At 40.9% G+C, this 18,957-nt stretch overlaps 1 protein-coding gene across 4 annotated transcripts in view; it reads right to left on the bottom strand.

Annotated features, from left to right (window-relative positions):
- Positions 1-6,718: 6,718 nt before the first annotated feature.
- The window catches only part of ASB5 (ankyrin repeat and SOCS box containing 5), a 34,770-nt gene continuing 22,531 nt past the window's right edge, over positions 6,719-18,957 (bottom strand). For 3 of the 4 annotated variants that reach the window (XM_060246503.1, XM_060246504.1, XM_060246505.1), the window contains 6 exons: positions 14,475-14,554; positions 12,036-12,143; positions 10,963-11,113; positions 10,731-10,865; positions 8,818-9,009; positions 6,719-6,946 (listed from right to left, as the gene is read on the bottom strand). In XM_060246503.1, the coding sequence (XP_060102486.1) occupies positions 6,819-6,946; positions 8,818-9,009; positions 10,731-10,865; positions 10,963-11,113; positions 12,036-12,143; positions 14,475-14,554 (794 nt within the window). In that variant the 3' untranslated portion in view covers positions 6,719-6,818. Of the gene's footprint in view, positions 6,947-8,817; positions 9,010-10,730; positions 10,866-10,962; positions 11,114-12,035; positions 12,144-14,474; positions 14,555-15,583; positions 15,734-18,957 lie in introns of those variants that run through there. The other variant, XM_060246506.1, reaches the window with a different exon arrangement.

Raw genomic sequence — 18,957 nt, 5'->3', positions numbered from 1 at the left:
TTATGCTGTATGTGAAAAACAGAAGGGAGCCCCCCCCCCTCCCCTACATAAATGTTCCTTGGGCAAGACATTTCTCCCCAATTACCTTTTAAACTCAGTCTTGTGGCACCTTTAAGACCAACAAAGTTTTATTCAAAGTATAAGCTCTCATGTGCATGCTCACCTCTTCAGATGTGAGCACGCAACTGTTGATCTTAAAAGCCCCACTGGACTCAAACTTTGAGGCTTCAGACCAACACGGCTGCCTACCTGGATCTACTTTTTAAACTGTTAAGCAGGCTATTTCGGTAGTAACACATTAGACAAGTGGTTCATCTAGCGTAGCTGCCAACCAGTGGCTCTGGAGGCCCAACAAGCAGGGCAAAGCGGTTGAAGCCTCCCTCTTGATATTGCCTTGTAGTATTGCTACCAAGACGTTTTAAGCCTCTGGATGTGAAGATTCCATTTAGTTGTAATGGTGGCTAGTAGTCACAGTTGAACCTATTCTTCATGACTCTATCTAATCCAAAAGTTATATTTCCTCTAATATAAAGATTACCTTTCATGTGACGATTGTAGTCTTAAACAGTTCCATACTAGACCTTTAATCCTGGTTCAGCCCTGTCCTCAAACTGACATCCTACACTTGAATCATGGAATCATGAAACCAACTCTATGAGTTTATGATTCTGTTATTCTAGTGTAGAAAATCAGTTTGGAGACAGGACTGAACCAGGATTAAAGGTCTAGTGAGGAATCTCAGAAAAGGGTAAATTTGTTGAGTGTATGAATGTTTGTTGGAATCAAATTTATCAGTAAAATAGCTAATGCTTGGCTCTGCCCAGCAAATTGACAGCGTGCCTGATTCAAGACCTGATTTTGATATCAAAAATTTACCTTTTTTTTCTCACCAGGAAAGTTGCATGATTGTTGTTTTCTTGCACTATTATTTCAGTAAGATTAGTTTAGTAGATATGATAAGAGCAGGGCTTTTTTTCAGGGTGAATGCAATGGAAGGGAGTTCTGGAGTCTCTTCATGGAAACAAAATTCTCAAGAAAATGTTTAAAAGTTATGAGGGGCGCCTGTGTGTTTCTACTTTATTTCCCTCTTGAGAGTTCTGGCACCTCTTTTTCCAGGAAAAAAGTCCTGGATATGAGTAAGGATTTGTTAGGCTAGTATGGTTTATTGAACAGAAATTGTTGCATAACTGACAGCTGCATCATGCTATCTGGCATGGCTTGCACAAAACTATTTGGTCAGGGTTGTACCAGACTGTCTTGGTTACAAAAGATGATTTGGAGGCGGATTTCTATTGTGGACTGGCACATACTTAAATTCTCAAGGAGGTAGCTAATTAGCTTATAGTTACCCTTTTTTGCTTCTAAGAGTCTGCATAAAATGCTTTCTGGATACTAGTCAGTATGATAGAAACTAATTCTGGAGTGGGAAGACATTTACCATCGAGATCTGTTTCATGACAAACCAAGTATATCACAGCAGTGGCTGTTTACAAAGTGTTTAAGTAGGACAGGCAAGAAGGAAAATGACACTTGTTTATTCTGTTGTTTTTAATTTTGTATATGTTTTAATTTTTGTATATGCATTCCATATTCCTAGGTGTGTACAGCAGACAATTTGAACTAAAATATAACCAAACAGTACTCCAAGAAACTAAAGGGCTTGTCCGGATATACAAGCTAAATGCTTCCAAATATATATATTTTGTAAGTAATATAGCACCACTTGTGCAACACTCTGTGACATTTGGGAGATATATAAGCATGGCATCTCCCACACTAGTAACTCTCCACTTTATGTAGTTTGTGTCCACTTAAAAGCTGTTGCTGTTAACACCTGCAGCTACTTTGTGTTTTAAGCTGCAGCCTCTTTTAATGAAAGGGGAAGAAAGCAGATTAGGGTAAAGTATCATCATTATAAAGGCATAAAGCTGGGAGGGACTGATTTATTCCCAACAGCACACTTTCATACTAGACTGAAGTGGCAGAGTGGATGGGAATGAATGGGACATTAGTGAGTGAGAAACGTAACGGTTTTCAGCAACAGTGAATAGCAGTCATTGGCTGGGAAAATGCCATTCCTCTATAACTGATACAGTAGTTGAGTGAAAGATTTTGGAATCCCCCCAAGCAACTCTTTACACGTTACAACTGTATATTTCCTGCACACACACAGATCCTCTGAAAAAGCTCTAAACAAAACACAAATACAAGTTAATTTTAACAGCACAGTGGTTAAGTGCAAATTAAAACATAAATTACCAAATAAAGGCAAAATAAAAGGGTTTAATGGCCAAGTTACAGGGAGAAAGGACTGACAGTTATTTTAATATCTTGGAAAGCTGGAGGAAACACTGGGGGGGAGGGGGAAGCTGGCTGGCAGGGGGGGAAGCCCCGCCCCCACAGCCCCCATGTGCCTTTCTACCTCCAGAGGCTTCAGACTCGGCTGGAAAGGCTTCCTCTTGGGATGGTGCATCTGCATCTTTAAGGTTGAAGGAGGGCAGGAGAGCAGGCAGAATAACATGGCTGTGAAAGCAGCCCAGGCCCTCTACAATCTTTGCAGAGGTCGTTTGCAGCCCAGACCCTTCATTGTTCACGTAATCTTTTCAGAGGTCAGTTGCTCTGTGTTACTTTGAAGAAGTCGGAAGTTCAGCAACTCGTGAGTAGAGATGCCAATCCCCAGATGGGAGCAGACGCTCCTCCGCTTCAGAGTCATCAGAAACTGGGGGGGGAGGGGAATGTCTGCTGAGCACTTCATTATTCCCTATGGAGATTGATTCCCATAGGGAAGAATGAAGAATTGATCTGGGGGTATCTGGGGCTCTGGAGGGGCTGTTTTTTGAAGTAGCGGCACCAATTTTTCAGCATAGCATCTAATGCCTCTCCTCAAAATGCGCTCCAAGTTTTAAATAGATTGCACTAGGGGGTCCAATCCTATGAGCCCCAAAAGAAGGTGCCCCTATCCTTCATTATTTCTAATGTAGGGAAGGCATTTAAAAGGTGTGCGGTTCCTTTAAATGTAATGGCCAGAACTCCCTTTGGAGTTCAGTTGTGCTTGTCATAACTTTGCTTATGGCTCCACCCCCAAAGTCCCCAGATATTTCTTGAATTGGACTTGGCAACCCTAGTATGATCATATAACTCCTTTCTCCTAAGCAAACAGCCTTACTTCATAGAAGTTTTCTCACTTAGCTGAAAGGAGTCATAGGATCCATCAAATCCAGTTTGGTATGTGAGAAATCCAAGATGGCCATAATTATTTTAGTATATTTTCTTACCAAAGTCCCAGAAAAGTGTTTTGTATGTCCAAAGGGTATATGGTTTCAGGCAATCAACACCATATGTGAAGTATCCATGAAGATGTTTCATAGACTGAGGCTATTATAATACAATCATAGGGATGTATTCCTGGGAATAAGCCCCACTGAATATACCTGAGTGGAATTTTTAGTGGACCTCTCTAGGGTTACTTTGTAAATTGTTTATGTTGAACATTTACAGGCAATTGAATGTATTGTCATGATTTTAAATATATTTTAATTTATGTTGCTCATAGTGGCATCACCAACACTGAAAAATGTTCTTGTCATCATCCAGCTTTTCAGAGCCTGTATGTCCATCTGAGGCTGCATCCATCACTAGGTGGTTATCTTGGTTAAAAACTGTTGACAGTGGGAAGTTACATGAATGAATACAGATCACTTTTCTCCTGAAGAACAAGACCAGTATGTGCATGAAGAACTTTTTGCACAAATCTATCACATGAAGAAGATATATATGTGGGGTTATAATCAAGCCTTATTCATCAGCCAAAGTGTTATGCAAACATCAGGAACAGCACTGAGTAACTATTAATCACTAATGCCCAGAAGTAAATTGCTGCTTCAGTGTAAATTTGTTTTTCTTATTTATCATACATTGTGGTGCTCTGGCTCCCGAAGAATGGCCAAAGTTGTTAAGATTCTTTCTAACTTTTTCCCCTGAAGCATTTCCTTTATCCTAACTGATTTTTGTTTCTTCATAGCCAGAGGATTAAAAAATACTGGAGTAGTCCTTCAGAAAACCCTGTAATGCAGGGGTCCCCAACCCCTGGGCCAGGGACCGGTACTGAGCCGTGGCCTGTTTGCAGTGGGCTGCACAGCCTCACTGCCCCCCCTATGGCGCCTCCTCCCCACCCACCGTTTTCACCATTTTAAGGCTGGGGAAGGGGTGGTGAAGCGCCTCCCAGGTCAACCCCCCCCCCCTGCTGATCAGCTGATGGGCCAGGAAAACTGCCGCAGCAGTGGCAAGGGATGCTGCCCTTGCCTCCTTGTGGGGAGGGAGGAGGAAATGGGGGGAGGAAAACGGGGAGTAGGATAGATCCAAATGGGCAGCTGTGTTGGTCTGAAGCAGTAGAAGAAAGTTTGAGTCAAGTTGCACCTTTAAGAGATGGCAAGGCTGCATGGGGGGGAAGGAGGGAGGAGGGAACGGGGGGGAGGAAAAGATGGCGAGGTTGCATGGGGGGGTGAAGGAGGGAGGAGGAAACAGGGAGGAAAATGGGGGGGAGGTGCCATGGGGGGAAGGCCAAATTGGGTGCCTCCACCCTACCAACCCTGGGGCTGCTGTTGGCAGGCCGGTCCCTGGGGCCAAAAAGGTTGGGGACCACTGCTATAATGTGTTTGGTTATTTCAGTTTAATATAATGTAATAGATATTGTTGAAGAACTTTTGCTGAAACTGTACACGTTGAGTCACTTGGACATGACAGATGACAAATGACAGATCTTTCAACTAATATAAAAAACATCCAAGGTTTTTTAAAAAAAATAATAATAATAACAGCAACTCTACATTGGGGGAGTTAAAACCCCTCAAAAATAAGAGAAGCAGCACTTGTAGCTTTAAAAAGCAAATGCTGTAAGTGGGTGTTGCTAGGCAACCACAACATGATTGCCAACCTTTAAGCATTGGTGTCTGTCATTAAAGGGCAGACCCCTTTCAGGGTTGTTATGCCTTTAAAGGAAGACTCACCGGGCCAGGGCCATCAGCAATCATCAGTTGACTTGCTACCATGCAATTTGGATGCTGTATCCAGGATTGGCTGCTTGCTACTGTTCTGCAGCAGCCATCTCACAAAAGACGGTATGGTGTAGTGATCAGATTTTCAGACTAAGGTTTGGAAGACTCAAGTTCAAATCCCCACCCTGCCATGGAAGCTCAGAAGGTGACAGTCAGCCAGTCACATTCTGTAATCCTAACAACATCTCACAGCATTGTTGTGATGATAAAATGAGTTGCTTTGGGTCCCCATTGTGGAGGAAGGCAGGGTATAAAAGAAGTAAATAACTAATAAATCTGGTTGAAAATGGAAGGAGATAAAAGGCTTGTTGCTTGGTAGGTGGGAAGGAGTGAAAGAACAGTAGGTTTTTATACCCTGCTTTTCTACACCTTAAGAACTCTCAAAGAAGTTTACAACCACATTCTCTTTATCTACAATAGGCACCTTGCTAGGTAGGTGGGGCTGAGAGAGTTCTGAGAGAACTATGAATGGCCCAAGATCATCCATCAGGTTTTATACGGAGGAGTGGGGAATCAAATCCAGATTATAATCTACCAATCTTAAACACTAGGCTATACTGGCAAGTAAGTAAGGAAATGTGAGAATATGAAGGTTGGCAGGAGGAAGGAGAGGGGAAAGAATGTGGGGAATGGGATATACAGCAGAAGGCAGGTGTCCCCAAAACCCCCTCCCCACTGTGCAACTGGGCCCAACACAGAGGTCAACACCACTCATCTGGGCCACCATAGAGATTGTCTGGGAGGGGAAAAGGGAGGAAGCTGAAGATAAGATGACAAATGAAGGTAGGTTCTCTGGTGGGTGGGAAGGAGAGAAGGAAACAGAAAATGAGAGAATGTATGGAGAAAGGAAAGAAGAAATGGGGAGAGGGGAAAATGAGATGCCCCCTGCAAGTCCATAGGGGTCCCCTACTTATACATAAAATAGCCCTTAAATGTTCTTATGATATTAGAGAAAAATTTCATGGACGTTTTTTATTTACAAAAGTTGATTCATTGACTCCAAATACTCATACATCAGAATACCTTTCTGGGCATTTTATGGATTAGATTTATTAAAATTACTCTTTTGTAGTGGCCATCTTGGATTTTCTTTTTTAACAAAGCAATGTTTATTTCCAGTTTTTGGAACAGTCACCCCAGCCCAATATATTCTCCGACTTTCTAAGGCAGTCCTTCACAATTGTTTTCAGCTTGACAAGCCATGCCAAACATTTAGGATATAGACTTCCTTTTTAGCCTTCAGGGGTTTATATTTTAATATCTGTATACTAACAGTAATGTGTGGCCCCCAGATAACTAAATTTGTAGATTAGGCCACACTGATACTAAACAGACTTTCCTATAAATTTGGGAGGGCTCTCTAGGTTTATAGAAAAATCTTAATGTAAAATATATAGGGGTTTAAATATATAAGGTGTTGTATCTGATTTGGTCACAAGATACCAAGACCGGTGTCCTCAAAATACCAAGTCATAAGATACCAAGACCGGTGTCCTCAAAATTTAGCTATGAACCTTTGTATTTTGCCTTAGCTAATATTTTCAGAGAATGAACAAATTATGTTTTATTAATTTATATAAGCACCTTGTCACTGGGCTGCTTAAGAAAACTCAAAGATTTGTTGCATCATGATGATTTCATGCTGCTATGAAAGACACACATTAGTATGTAAAAATCTATTTATGACATCTTCCTCATCCCCACAGATTTTTATGTGCAACATACAACACTTGTTTATCAAGTCTTTCAGAACTACTTGCTACTTTATCTGTATTGCAAGAAGTCTTTCAATATGGTTGGCAACTGGAGATGTGGCACAAGGTTTAATCTTGATCTTCCTATATAGTTTCGAATACGTAATCTGCACAACTGGCAAAGAGAACTTGGGGTAGCTGCAACAAATTAAAAAAATGAAGTAGCAATTCAGCATTATTAAGGACTTACAATATGTTTGCAATACCTAGCAGAAACATGCATCACCACACAGCTTAGAAATTTAATGTTTTAACTATGTTTACTTATTATGGTTAACGTGACCTGTATTTTTATTAACATGATTAGTTTTACTTTGTGATATAGACTTCCATTCATTTTGTGATATAGACTTCCACTCATTTTAATTCTCTAATTTTCTAAAACTGGGGGTATATCCACCCCAGTTCTGTGGATATTTATGTATTTATTTGACCATTTCTATCTAGGCTTCCCAACCCTCCCACCCTGGCGGGGGACCCCAGAATTTCCACCCTCTTCCTCCGCTCTCCAAAAAAACGGAAGCGGGGGGGGGAAACGGCGCCGGGGAGCATGGCGAGCCGCCGCATCCCAGAGCGGGCGAGGCAGCTGCGCCGCTGCCGCCCCCTCCCCGCCCACTGCAGCTGCTCCTCCTAGATGAGCCCAGGCTGAGCCCATCTCGGAGGAGCAGCCAAGAGGCGGCAGCAGCGCAGGGGAGGGTGAGGCAGACCAGGAGCATGGCGAGCCGCGAATCCAGGCCCTTCTAGGACCTGGACTCGCGGCTCGCCACGCCCCTGGCCCGCCTCCACCCCTCCCTCTGATTCCACCCCAGAGGCGGAGCGGACGAGGCCGCCGTGCTGCTGCCGCCTCTTCTCTGCTCGCCGTGGCTGCTCCTCCGAGATGGGCTCAGTCTGAGCCCATCTCGGAGGAGCAGCCATGGCGAGCAGAGAAGAGGCCGCTGCGCCACTGCCGCCTCTTCTCCGCTCGCCGCAGCTCGCCGTGGCTGCTCCTCCGAGATGGGCTCACGGCGAGCGGAGAAGAAGCAGCAGCGGCCTCGCCTGCTCCGAGACGGAGCGGCTTGCCGTTTCCTCCCCTCCCCCTAGCTCCACCACAGTGTCTCCTGGCTCCACCCCCAAAATCTCCTGGCTCCACCCCCAAAATCTCCTGACTCCACCCCCAAAGTCCCCAGATATTTCTGGGGTTGGACTTGGGAACCCTATTTCTATCCCACCTTTCATCAACACTTAAAGCTATTAATTTAATTGTAAAAAAATCAATAAAATGAGCTGTTAAATAAGCTATTCAGTTTTTAAATGTAAAAAAAGCATAAATTGAACCACAATTGAAACAAAATTAAAACAGTCAAAACAAGCCACCAAAGAACTGACAGCACAGCCCAAGGTCATTATCTGAGCATGACCAAAACAGTAAGAATAATATTTATAACCAAATGTCTTTTGGAACAAAAAATGTCTACATTTGCTGCCTAAAGACCATGAGCTAAATTAAATTCCTCCCGTACGGTGCCACTATTGTAAAGGATCTGTTACAGCCACTCAATGCACTTGAAATGGTGGAGCCTCAGTAAATTTTAACAGAGCCTTAGTATATTATTTTAATCTTTGCATAATTGGGAGCAGGGCTTTTTTTGAGCAGGAACGCTGTTCCAGTTGGGTTGGTGTCAGGCAGTGTGGTCTAATATGCAAATGAGTCCCTGCTAGGCCTTTTCTACCAAAAATCCCTGCACAAAACAATGGTGATATTGGGGTGTGTCCTAATATGCAAATGAGTTCATTCTGGGGTTTTTCTACAAAAAAAGTCCTGGTTTTTATAAATGATATTTTATAAATCCTGGACCCAGACTGCTCAGGAATAGTTGAAAAAGTTGAATGGATTTCTCTAAAACTTGTCATAGAAAGGTTCCTGTTACCAGTGCCCCCAGAAACTAAAGACAGCTTTCCCTAAGAATCTAACTCTCAAAAACTTCAGTTGCATCATATATTAAACTGCCTTTATATAGTGGCCACTTTACCTTCATGTAGAAGCAATACTCTTTCTACCAAGCTGCGTGGAGAAGCTACATCTACAGGTCGTTCAAACTCTGCATTTTTGGCACTGATGTCTGCTCCAAATTCAAGTAGACTGTTTACTATTTCTGTACTAGATTGCCTTCCGGCTGCATGTAGTGGAGTTTCCAGAAATTTTCCTTTTTGCACATTTGCACCTATAGATGTCAAGTAGAGTAAGAATAGAGATTTAATTGAAACAGTTGTAACCAAATCCTAGTGACTAAAATCCAGTTCTTAAAATCTGGGTTTATTTAAAATATTTTTACATGCCTTTCCCACATGGCAGCTTATAAACAAATGTGTCATCAATACATATAGCAGAAATAATTAAAATGATAGTATATAGGTATAAAAACTCAACAGCCTAGCCATGAGCAATTAAAAGGGGGGGGGGGAGAAAGAGAGAGAGTAAATTCACAAAAGGTCTCATAAACAAAGCTACTTAGAAGATTTCCTGAAGCCCACTGTATAAGGGGCTCTTTTAACCAACTCTGGCAGACCATTCCATAAGGTCAAGGCAGCATTTAAAAGAGCCTGTGACTAGATGAAATAAGATCAAGTATCCCTAAAAGAGGATACATAAGGTAAGTGGCATTGAGAGGAGCATATCTGGCACATAGATTGACAATTAGGACAGGTGGTCTGTCAGGTATGTGAGCCCTAATGCTTGAATCATTTTAAAGATAAAGAAGCAACACCTTAAACTGAGACTTGGAAAAAAATAGGCAACAAATTATATTCTAGAATAGGTGTCCCTTGTTGATATCAGACGGCCACTAGAAGATGAACCACTGTATCTTACACTAATGGAATTTTCTGAGTTGTTAAGAGCATTTCCACAGACAGCATATTACAGTAGTATAGCCCTGAGGTTACATATCAGCATCACATAACTAGGTCAATTGAACCTAAAAGGAAAGACAACTTAAGTGTTGTTGTTTTTTAATTGTTCCTGAGTTAAAACAAAGATTCAAGAAGGAATAACACTACTTTGCAACCTTATCTAGATTAATTTCTTCATTTTTATGAACAGTGTTATTGCTGGCTACAGCCCAAAGTAAGTTATAAGGATAATTAAGTGTCCTATGAGGAAAGGGGACTCTACAAAGTGATTTTCAGCAAACAGGGATGCTGCCATGCACACAATATAAATGGGCAGTTTTATTTCTGAGTATTGATTGGATTCCATTGATAAGTAGATGCAAAGCTGAAAAAATTATTCAAGTTATACAGTATAGTTCAAATAAGGAAAATTAACTATATTATAACTATATAAGTGGATATAACTATATAAGTAGATGAGTTACAAGAAAGATATGATAAGTAAATGGGGGGATCAGTTGTAACTTGCATTTAGGAAGAAACCTACTCAATTTTTTTAATGGGCTGGAGCAAGGGAAGCATCATCTGACCCTTTGCAGACTGCATGTTTGCATCATCTGACCCTTTGCAGACTGTTTTTGCTTGAGAAAATGGCACGGCAGGAAGGCTGGAGCCCTTTCTCCTCCAATGCTGCAGTCCCAGTCCAAATTGAGCCCTATAGCACTTGGGGAGGTAAGCTCCTGTATCTGTCATGTTGTCGTGAGGAAATTGAATTGGGCTAGTGGAACCCTGACCCAATTTGTTTTTAAAAAATCTTTATTCTTAAGTTTGAGCCTGAATGAAAATGGAATCTAGGATGATCAATAACCTTAAAGAAATCAAATCCAATGTACTTGCTGGGTTAATTAGTATTGGTTTACAACAAAGCCAAACTTTTGCAGCAAAGTTTGCTTAATTGCTTTTGCATCAATGGATGACAGTTTTGTTCAAGATCCATCAAGAATAATAAGAAAATAATGTATTACGTCTTTTAAAAGATTCAGTAACTATGTACCTGCATGCAGAAGCTTGTGAACACATTGTTTCTGCTGTGAAATACAAGCTACGTATAGAGGGGTTCCCAGATGAGGAATGTCTTGGTCAACATCTATACCCCAAGAGATTAGCAGCTCTAGGCAGTCACTGTGACCTAGCCAAAGAGAATGTAATTATTCTCTGAAACAAGAAATTACATTTGCAATGCCAGATGCATTTCTTGATCCATTTCAGTTATCCTAATTTTTCACCTCTGCTGGCTGCTTCATGAGTTGGAGAGGGAAGGCATGTCTCCCACTGAGCTTTGGCACCATACTCCAAGAGAAGCTCCACACAAGATGCACTCCCTCTTGAACATGCATTGAACAGGGGGGTCATTCCATCAATTGTTGTAGCATTTACCTGAAATATTAAATGTGTCTGTAAGGAGTAGAAGATTTGTTGACATGTAAAATTTCTCCCTCAGGAATATCAGTTATCCTTATTTGTAAAAATTCTTTTATGTTACAGGTGTAGTACTGAAAGGGAACTTGATTCCTTGAGTGTAACCTCTTCTGACATGGCTTACTGCAGGAATGCCCAAATCTACTCCATTAAGAAACATCTGTTTAGTTGCCATAAAGGGAGTAGGCAAAATCTGAAGGATAAAAGTCCTTGAACCAATAAAATGCATAAGATACAACATAAGGAAACAGGTAGGGTAGAAAATTCCCCAGGTTAACTAATCTACTGCTGTTCAAGAAGAGTGGGAATATACTGTATCAAGACTAGAAAAAAAAATACCTTCCCTCCTTCCTGTTACCTTTTTTAATTCTATTCCTCTTCTCCTATCCCTCCACTGACTCTAACTGAGCCTTGGAATCTTCAGCAATGTTGATTGCAGGTTGCCCCCCCCCACCTCAAATGGCCACTGACTTCTCACAACAATCATACAGGAACTCAGTGGCACACTTTTCTTAAAGGAGCAGACTTTGCTTGTATAATTTTTTGATATTTCTAACACCTCCAATGCATTTTTTTTAAAAAAAACATTTTATAGTTTTTTGCAAAATCAAGGCTTTCCCCAGGCTTACAAGAAATCCTCTTCCTGTCTCTCCCTGGCCCCATTGGGTAGATTTTTTGATCCATAATTTAAGAGTTCCACATATATCAAATGAATTACCCCATTTACTGTTTGAGATCATCATTTGGAACAGAACACAATTGGCCACTGATAGTATGTTATACCCGTGCTTGAACGGTTTCACTGATTCTTTGAAGGTTCTATTAGTGCTGACTTTAAGGTGCTATTAGTGGTGACTTTACATGAAGAAACAATACTCACATTTGCTCCTGCCTCAAGAAGGATTCTAGCGCACCCAACATGATCTCCTAGGCACGCTTCATGCAATGGAGTCACTTGATCGATTGTTAGAGCATCTACATTGTAACCCTGAACAAGAAAAAAACCACCTCACCATTAAGCCAGTTATTTAGCGACAACTGAATCTCATAATATCAGAAAGACAGGAAGTCTAAAACCAAAAGGCGGTTCATTATTTTAAAAATATGGTTTAAGGTCAACAGTGTTACTTGCGATTATTAAAATGCATATGTAAGCCTAATGCTAGTCTAATCATGAGGGAATGCAAACATGTTCAAAATATTCTTGCATGTCTGACATGGAGAAACAAAATGAACAACAAATACATTTATCAAGAACTGTCTTTTAAAAATACTATTTCCTTTGGTATTTTCCCTGTTTACAATATTCACAACTTCCTAAGGCAAATGCAACACGTAGTAGAGGGTTGCTTTCTGATCTTAGGTAACAGTTCATCTGTTTTTATATTATATTCAGGGTCACTAAATGTGTCACTATTGAAAAAGCCCTTTCTCTGATTACCATCTAACTCAGCTTTGCAAATAAGGCACAGAAAGATGAGCTTAGAAGTAGGACCTTAACTCGTGGATGGGTTTTCAGGGGCACTTGCCCCAAGGCTTTGACACTGCAGTCCTAAATAGAGTTATACCCTGATGAGCCTGTTTATCTTAGAAGGGCATAATTCTGTTTAGGATTGTATTGTGACTGCCTTAAAGGTAAAAATCAGCAGCCCCAGAAACAAATGAACTGCCAGTGCAGATTTTTCAGCACAAAGGTGGTACAGTGTCTGTATCTGGCCTCCAGTAATAAGCCTGGCTGCTACATTTTGTACCAGTTGAAGTTTCCAGACAGTTTTCAAAGGCAGCCTCACATAATATGCATTGCAGTAAGTAACCTGGATGTGATCAGGTCGTGAATCACCATGACTAGACAATGCTTTCTGAGGAATAGGCATAGCTACCACATCAGTCAAAGCTGTTAAAAGGTGCTATATTCCATGGAGGCCTGAGCCTCCAACAATAGATAGTTTTATTTAAGATTGCATTTTACTGATTTTTTGTTTATTGGCAGTCCTAATGTGTTTTTTGTTACTTTTTTGGGTTTTTATAATTGACAATGTTTTAAGCATTTTATAATCATTTTATTTATGTTGTAACCCATCTTGAGTTCCACTAGAAAGGTGGTAAATAAATGTTTTAAATAAATAAATGGGCCAAAATCCAGCAGCAGCCCTACTTATGAATCTTGTCGCTCAAGTGAATGCAACCTTCTTCCACAGCAGACTGACCTCTCAGTTCTCCAGTAGCTTTGTAATTGACTAACAGCACCTCAGTCTTCTCTGGACTTAATTTCAGCTTATTTGCTTGTATCCATCCTATTACGTTCTTCAGGCATTGTTCACAACTTTTGCAGACTCAACCAACTCAGCTCTTAAAGAAATATAGAGCTGGGTGTCATATGTATACTGATGGCTTCGCCCTCCAAATCCCTGGATGATCTCTGAGCAGTTATGTAGATGCTAAATACACTGCGGACAAGATGAACCCCTCTGGGATCCCACAGCATAAATGTCAGGGATGTGAGCAGCAGTCCCCAGCAGTATCTTCTGGAACCAACCAGTCAGAGTGAACCCATCAAAACGTACTGGGTGTCTCCCCACCACCACAATCCAGCAGTGTCTACAGAACTATTCCCTAGTCATGGTACCTTAAGCCACCAAGAGGTTCAGGAGAATCAACAGTTGTGATTCCCCTGCCAGTGTCCTGGTAAAGATCATCAGTCAAGGTGACCATAGACCAATTCCGTTTCAAATCTGGGCTTGAATCTATATTAAAATGGATCAAAATGGGTGGCCAAATAATCAGTCTATTTATAATCTGGTTTTGTGTTGGTGTATGGTTCTTTTTACATATATAACATTAAATAAAATGTTAATTCACACACACACACACACACAAATAATCATCCATCTTCTCCAAGACTGCCTAAGGGCATGTAGGTATCATCCACCAGAATACTTGGCCCAAGAATGGAATGTTGGTAGGTCATTCATGTCCAAGGATACTTCGGGAGCAATTTCATGACTGCTTTTTTTTATCAGTGGTTGGGGAACCACACCCTCTTTCAAGAATCATTTATTACCTTCCTAAACACAGTAGACATAACTGTCCAGATAGGGTTGACTAGGTACAGTGGGGTTGAGTCTAGGCATCGGGAACTGCACACTTCTAAGCAGCTTGTCTGCTTCATCAAGCCTCTAAAGTCATCCATACAAATAGGACCAGACTACAAGCTATAAGCATTTTGTGATTGAACTGAACATACTGTGGCATCTAAGTCATGACAGATGTGAATGGTATTCACAAAATGCATAGTCAAGTAAAGAATAGGCATATTTACCTGTGCAATTAAAGTTTTTAGAGAAAGGAGGCGTCCCTGGCTTGCCGCTTCATGCAGTGGTGAGCGATCAGCCCAAGATCCTATGGAACCATTTAAATTACAACATTGGATTAGGACAAATAATTATTTATAATACATTTAAAGTACATTCAAAAGCCACAAATTTTGTATCATCCATATTCAGTATAAATCTCCCTCAAGGTATGTTAATTTAAATCACAAAAGTAGGAAGGGACATATTAAAATCTTTTTTCAAATTTGAAGGTTAGTTAAAATTCTATTCAAGTGGTAGTAGACGTGAATAAACTATAAGCAGTGTGTTGGGAATCAGCTGGACAGAAAAAGCTCTGGATCTTACAGTGGGTCTGAATTCATAGAATACATGCAATCAAGTTCTTCAACCATTACTATCTGCACAGGTGGTTTCGTATGTGAAGGAATGATATTTTGTATCACTGTGCATGCATTTATATGCATGTGCTCCACTTTCACATTTTCCTGCTGGGTGTGGGGCATGTCCTTCCTCCAGCTCTCACTGCCCATCGGCACTCCAGCAGCTGGCAGGAGGAGAAAAAATGCTGCTGGGCAATAGTGTTGTGTCACTTTCACAAAGAATTGTGGAAGCTCTATGGAAACTCCCCAAAAGTGACATGATGATAACACACCCATGCCCTTCCCCCCTCTAGACTCCCATTGGTGGCCATCTGGCAACCCTAATGAACTCAGTTATGTGAATGTTGGTTACAGGCAGAGTTGTAAATAGTAATATTAAATTTGATGTACTCTCTGTGTGTTAATTTTAGAAAATTCTTGTACCATTCATGGTACTGGACACAGCAAAGTAGTGTGCCTTTTAGAATAAAATATACAAGACTTCTAAAGGCAGTTTTGGAAAATATACCCAATTCAAAATGTTCTTATGATTCTTTCCACTCTCACTGAAATGCAAAGCACCTCTGACTAAATATAGACACTGCGTTCAAAGCCATCTGGTATCTGATTTACTGAGGATTGCAGCCTACAGTTTTATAAATGCTACAGAGAGAGAAAGTTAAACATTTCATATAAACAAGCAAGGACAAAAACAAGTGGGAAATGTTATACAATACCTAAATCTCCATCTCCCCATGGCATTTCCAGCCAATCAAAATTATAAATCCTGCTCATTTTTTGATAAGAAAACAAAACTGTCCCGGTTAGCTGCAGCCTTTGCTTAGTGCACTTCAGCCATTTTAGAAGGAGCTCTGCAGCTCATTATAATATGAACTTTTACCTGCAAAGCGTCTGCAGCATGCAAACCTCCAAAGACCTTAATGTCTTTGTAAGCTGGTTTGTAATGTTCCATAAAAATATTACATGCAACAATGCATAGTTTATATAATATGATAACAGAGAATCAGTGTGATCCAATTGCCTGGGCAAAACACTATCTGTTGACTTCCATCCCCTATGTCTAGAAAGGGAAGAACCTATTTTAGTGAATTGTTGTGACAGCAAATATAAAAAGACTGTAGATTGCTTTGCAAATCAAATGTTTTATAAAAAATAATCTATGGCAATTATATTGTGAAACTGAATTGCTTCGGGAGGGGGGTCTGATCCTAAAAGCAAAAGAATGCTTGAGTAACATTTATCTAATCGTGCCACGAAAATAACATCTGTGCTAATTGTTTTTAATAATTTAATACAGAAAATACAAAGGGTATGCCAAACAAATATTTCCTCTCCAATATACCATCTACAAATTAAAGTTCACTCTAAATAATCTCTCCAAGTTAACAGTTTTTAAGCAGGGATGAGCAATTCCATTCAGCTAGTATTCCCCAATTTAATTATGTTCTGGATTTAATGGTCTTCTGCCAAGAAATGAGATTTCAGATTGCTGAGAAGGGGTGTTGCAAATGCATCCTTCACACACTTTGCTCTTTGTACATTTCACCCTTTGATTTTTTAAAAATATAAATATATGTATTTTATTCACCTTAAAAGCTGGTGCAGAAAGGTAAAATAAAAATGCAGACACAAAAAAATGAAGTCTGTTTCCTTTTTCCCCCTGTATATGTTATACAAGTAGGAGTCCTGCAAGGACTTCTGAGGGGGGTATCTTATTTTCCCCTTGTGCACTATTCTCTCTTTCTCTTTCCTGAAAGCCCCCATAGCATTTACCCCTTTTCTACTTCCTTCTCTCCTTCCTACCCAATACCCCACCTACCTTTATCTGCTACTCAGCTTCCCCTACCACCACCACCCCCAGCAGTGTCTACCTGGGAAAACTGTCACCTACTTATGTGGTGTCAGCCACTGGTCCAGGTCCACTTACATACTAGGGAACCTACAAGGACTTGTTGGGGACATCTTACTTTCTCCTGTATCCCACTCCCCACATAATTTCCTCTTCCCCTCCTCCTGGCAATTACCATATCTCCTTCTCTTTCTCTGCCTCATTCTTTTCTCAGCAATTTCCCAACCTACATTTTATCTACCTCCCATCTTCAGCTATATTATTTATTTATTCATTTATATAGTGCTTCTTGGCCTTTGGATTGAGCAAACATTCTTTATTAAGTTGGTCTGTTCTTATTGGTTTGAGATCTGTGTGGGTCAAGATAACATCCATTGTATAATTTACTCGGATTCTAACATTTAAATTGTTAAGATATAATAGGACAGTGATGTATAGTGAGATTCTATGCAGATAATTTGATAATAGTGTTTTAATCAGTTTTATTCTGTTTCTGAATAGCCTGTGGGCCATAATAAAAACTGACTATTTATACCACATCTTTCTCAAAACAGTTTCCTACTTTTTATCCTGACTGAAAGTGATTGAAAGTAAGTCACTGACCCAGAATCCCCTTGAGCTTCCATGGCAAACTGGTGATTTGAACTTGAGTCTCCAAGATCCAGCACTGAACCTCGATTCAGTGCACTACACTGGCTTTCAGTGTGGCTGCTGTTGAACAGTAGAAAGCAGCCAGATCTGGATGAGTCATGTAAGTCAGGTGGAAGCAAGATGCCTGGTATTGACTCCTCTCAAAGGCCGAAAGAGCCCTGAAAAGGCCCTTGCCCTCTCCCTCTGCCTTTTATTGACTGAAACTAAGCCTGGACTGTTTGCACAATGGCTGTGGTTGCCTAGCAATGGCCACTGAGGGCATCGGTTTCTTAAATTTATCACTTTGATTTTAATTGCACCCCCCCCCCCCGGCCAGGTTCCAGTCTGAAACCATTACACTGCACAGGCTTCTTGGGGGCGCCTACTGTTGAACAATAGCAAGGAACTGTTGGGTGAATCATGCAATTTGGATGTTATCAGGTTGTCCAGCAGTTGCTGTTGGGCCTGCCCTCAATGAGTCCTCTCTTAAAGACCAGAACAGCTCATGAAAGGGCCCTACTCCGTCCTCCCACCTTTTATTATCAGAAATGAAGTAAAAATTAAACACAGAATGCTAGACAAACAGTAGCAATAGCCATAAGGGCATCTGTTTACTAAAGCTACAGGGTCCAAGAGGAGAAGGGAGGCCATCCAGGAGATATATCTATATCTGTATCTATACACATACACAATATCAGATTTTTAAGAACATAAGAGAAGCCATGTTGGATCAGGCCAATGACCCATCCAGTCAACACTCTGTATCATACAGTGGCCAATGTGTGTGTATATATACACACACACACACACACACATATATATACACACACACACACACACACACACACACTGTGGCTAATAGCCACTGATGGACCTCTATTCATCCAATCCCCTCTTAAAGCTGGCTATGCTTGTGGTTGCCACCATCTCCTGTGGCAGTGAATTCCACATGTTAATCACCCTTTGGGTGAAGAAGTACTTCCTTTTATCCATTTTAACCTGACTGCTCAGCAATTTCATCGAATGCCGACAAGTTCTTGTATTGTGAGAAAGGGAGAAAAGTACTTCTTTCTCTACTTTCTCCATCCCATGCATAATCTTGTAAACCTCTATCATGTCACCCCGCAGTCAACATTTCTCCAAGCTAAAGAGCCCCAAGCATTTTAACCTTTCTTCATAGGGAAAGTGTTCCAACCTTTTAGTCATTCTAGTTGCCCTTTTCTGCACTTTTTCCAATGCTATAATATCCTTTTTAAGGTGCGGTGACCAGAATTGTACACAGTATTCCAAATGAGACCGCACCATATTTATACAGGGGCATTATGATACTGACTGATTTGTTTTCAGTTCCCTTCCTAATAATTCCCAGCATGGCACTGGCCTTTTTTATTGCAATCGCACACTGTCTTGACATTTTCAGTGAGTTATCTACCACGACCCCAAGATCTCTCTCTTGGTCAGTCTCTGCCAGTTCACAACCCATCGACTTATATTTGTAGCTGGGATTCTTGGCCCCAATGTGCATTACTTTGCACTTGGCCACACTGAACCTCATCTGCCACATTGACACCCACTCACCCAGCCTCAACAGATCCCTTGGAGTGCCTCACA

The sequence above is a fragment of the Heteronotia binoei genome, chromosome 9 (assembly GCF_032191835.1).
Source record: "Heteronotia binoei isolate CCM8104 ecotype False Entrance Well chromosome 9, APGP_CSIRO_Hbin_v1, whole genome shotgun sequence".
Lineage (NCBI taxonomy): Eukaryota > Metazoa > Chordata > Lepidosauria > Squamata > Gekkonidae > Heteronotia > Heteronotia binoei.
The sequence above is the reverse complement of the archived record's forward strand: the minus strand, read 5'-3'. Positions and strand labels throughout refer to the sequence as shown.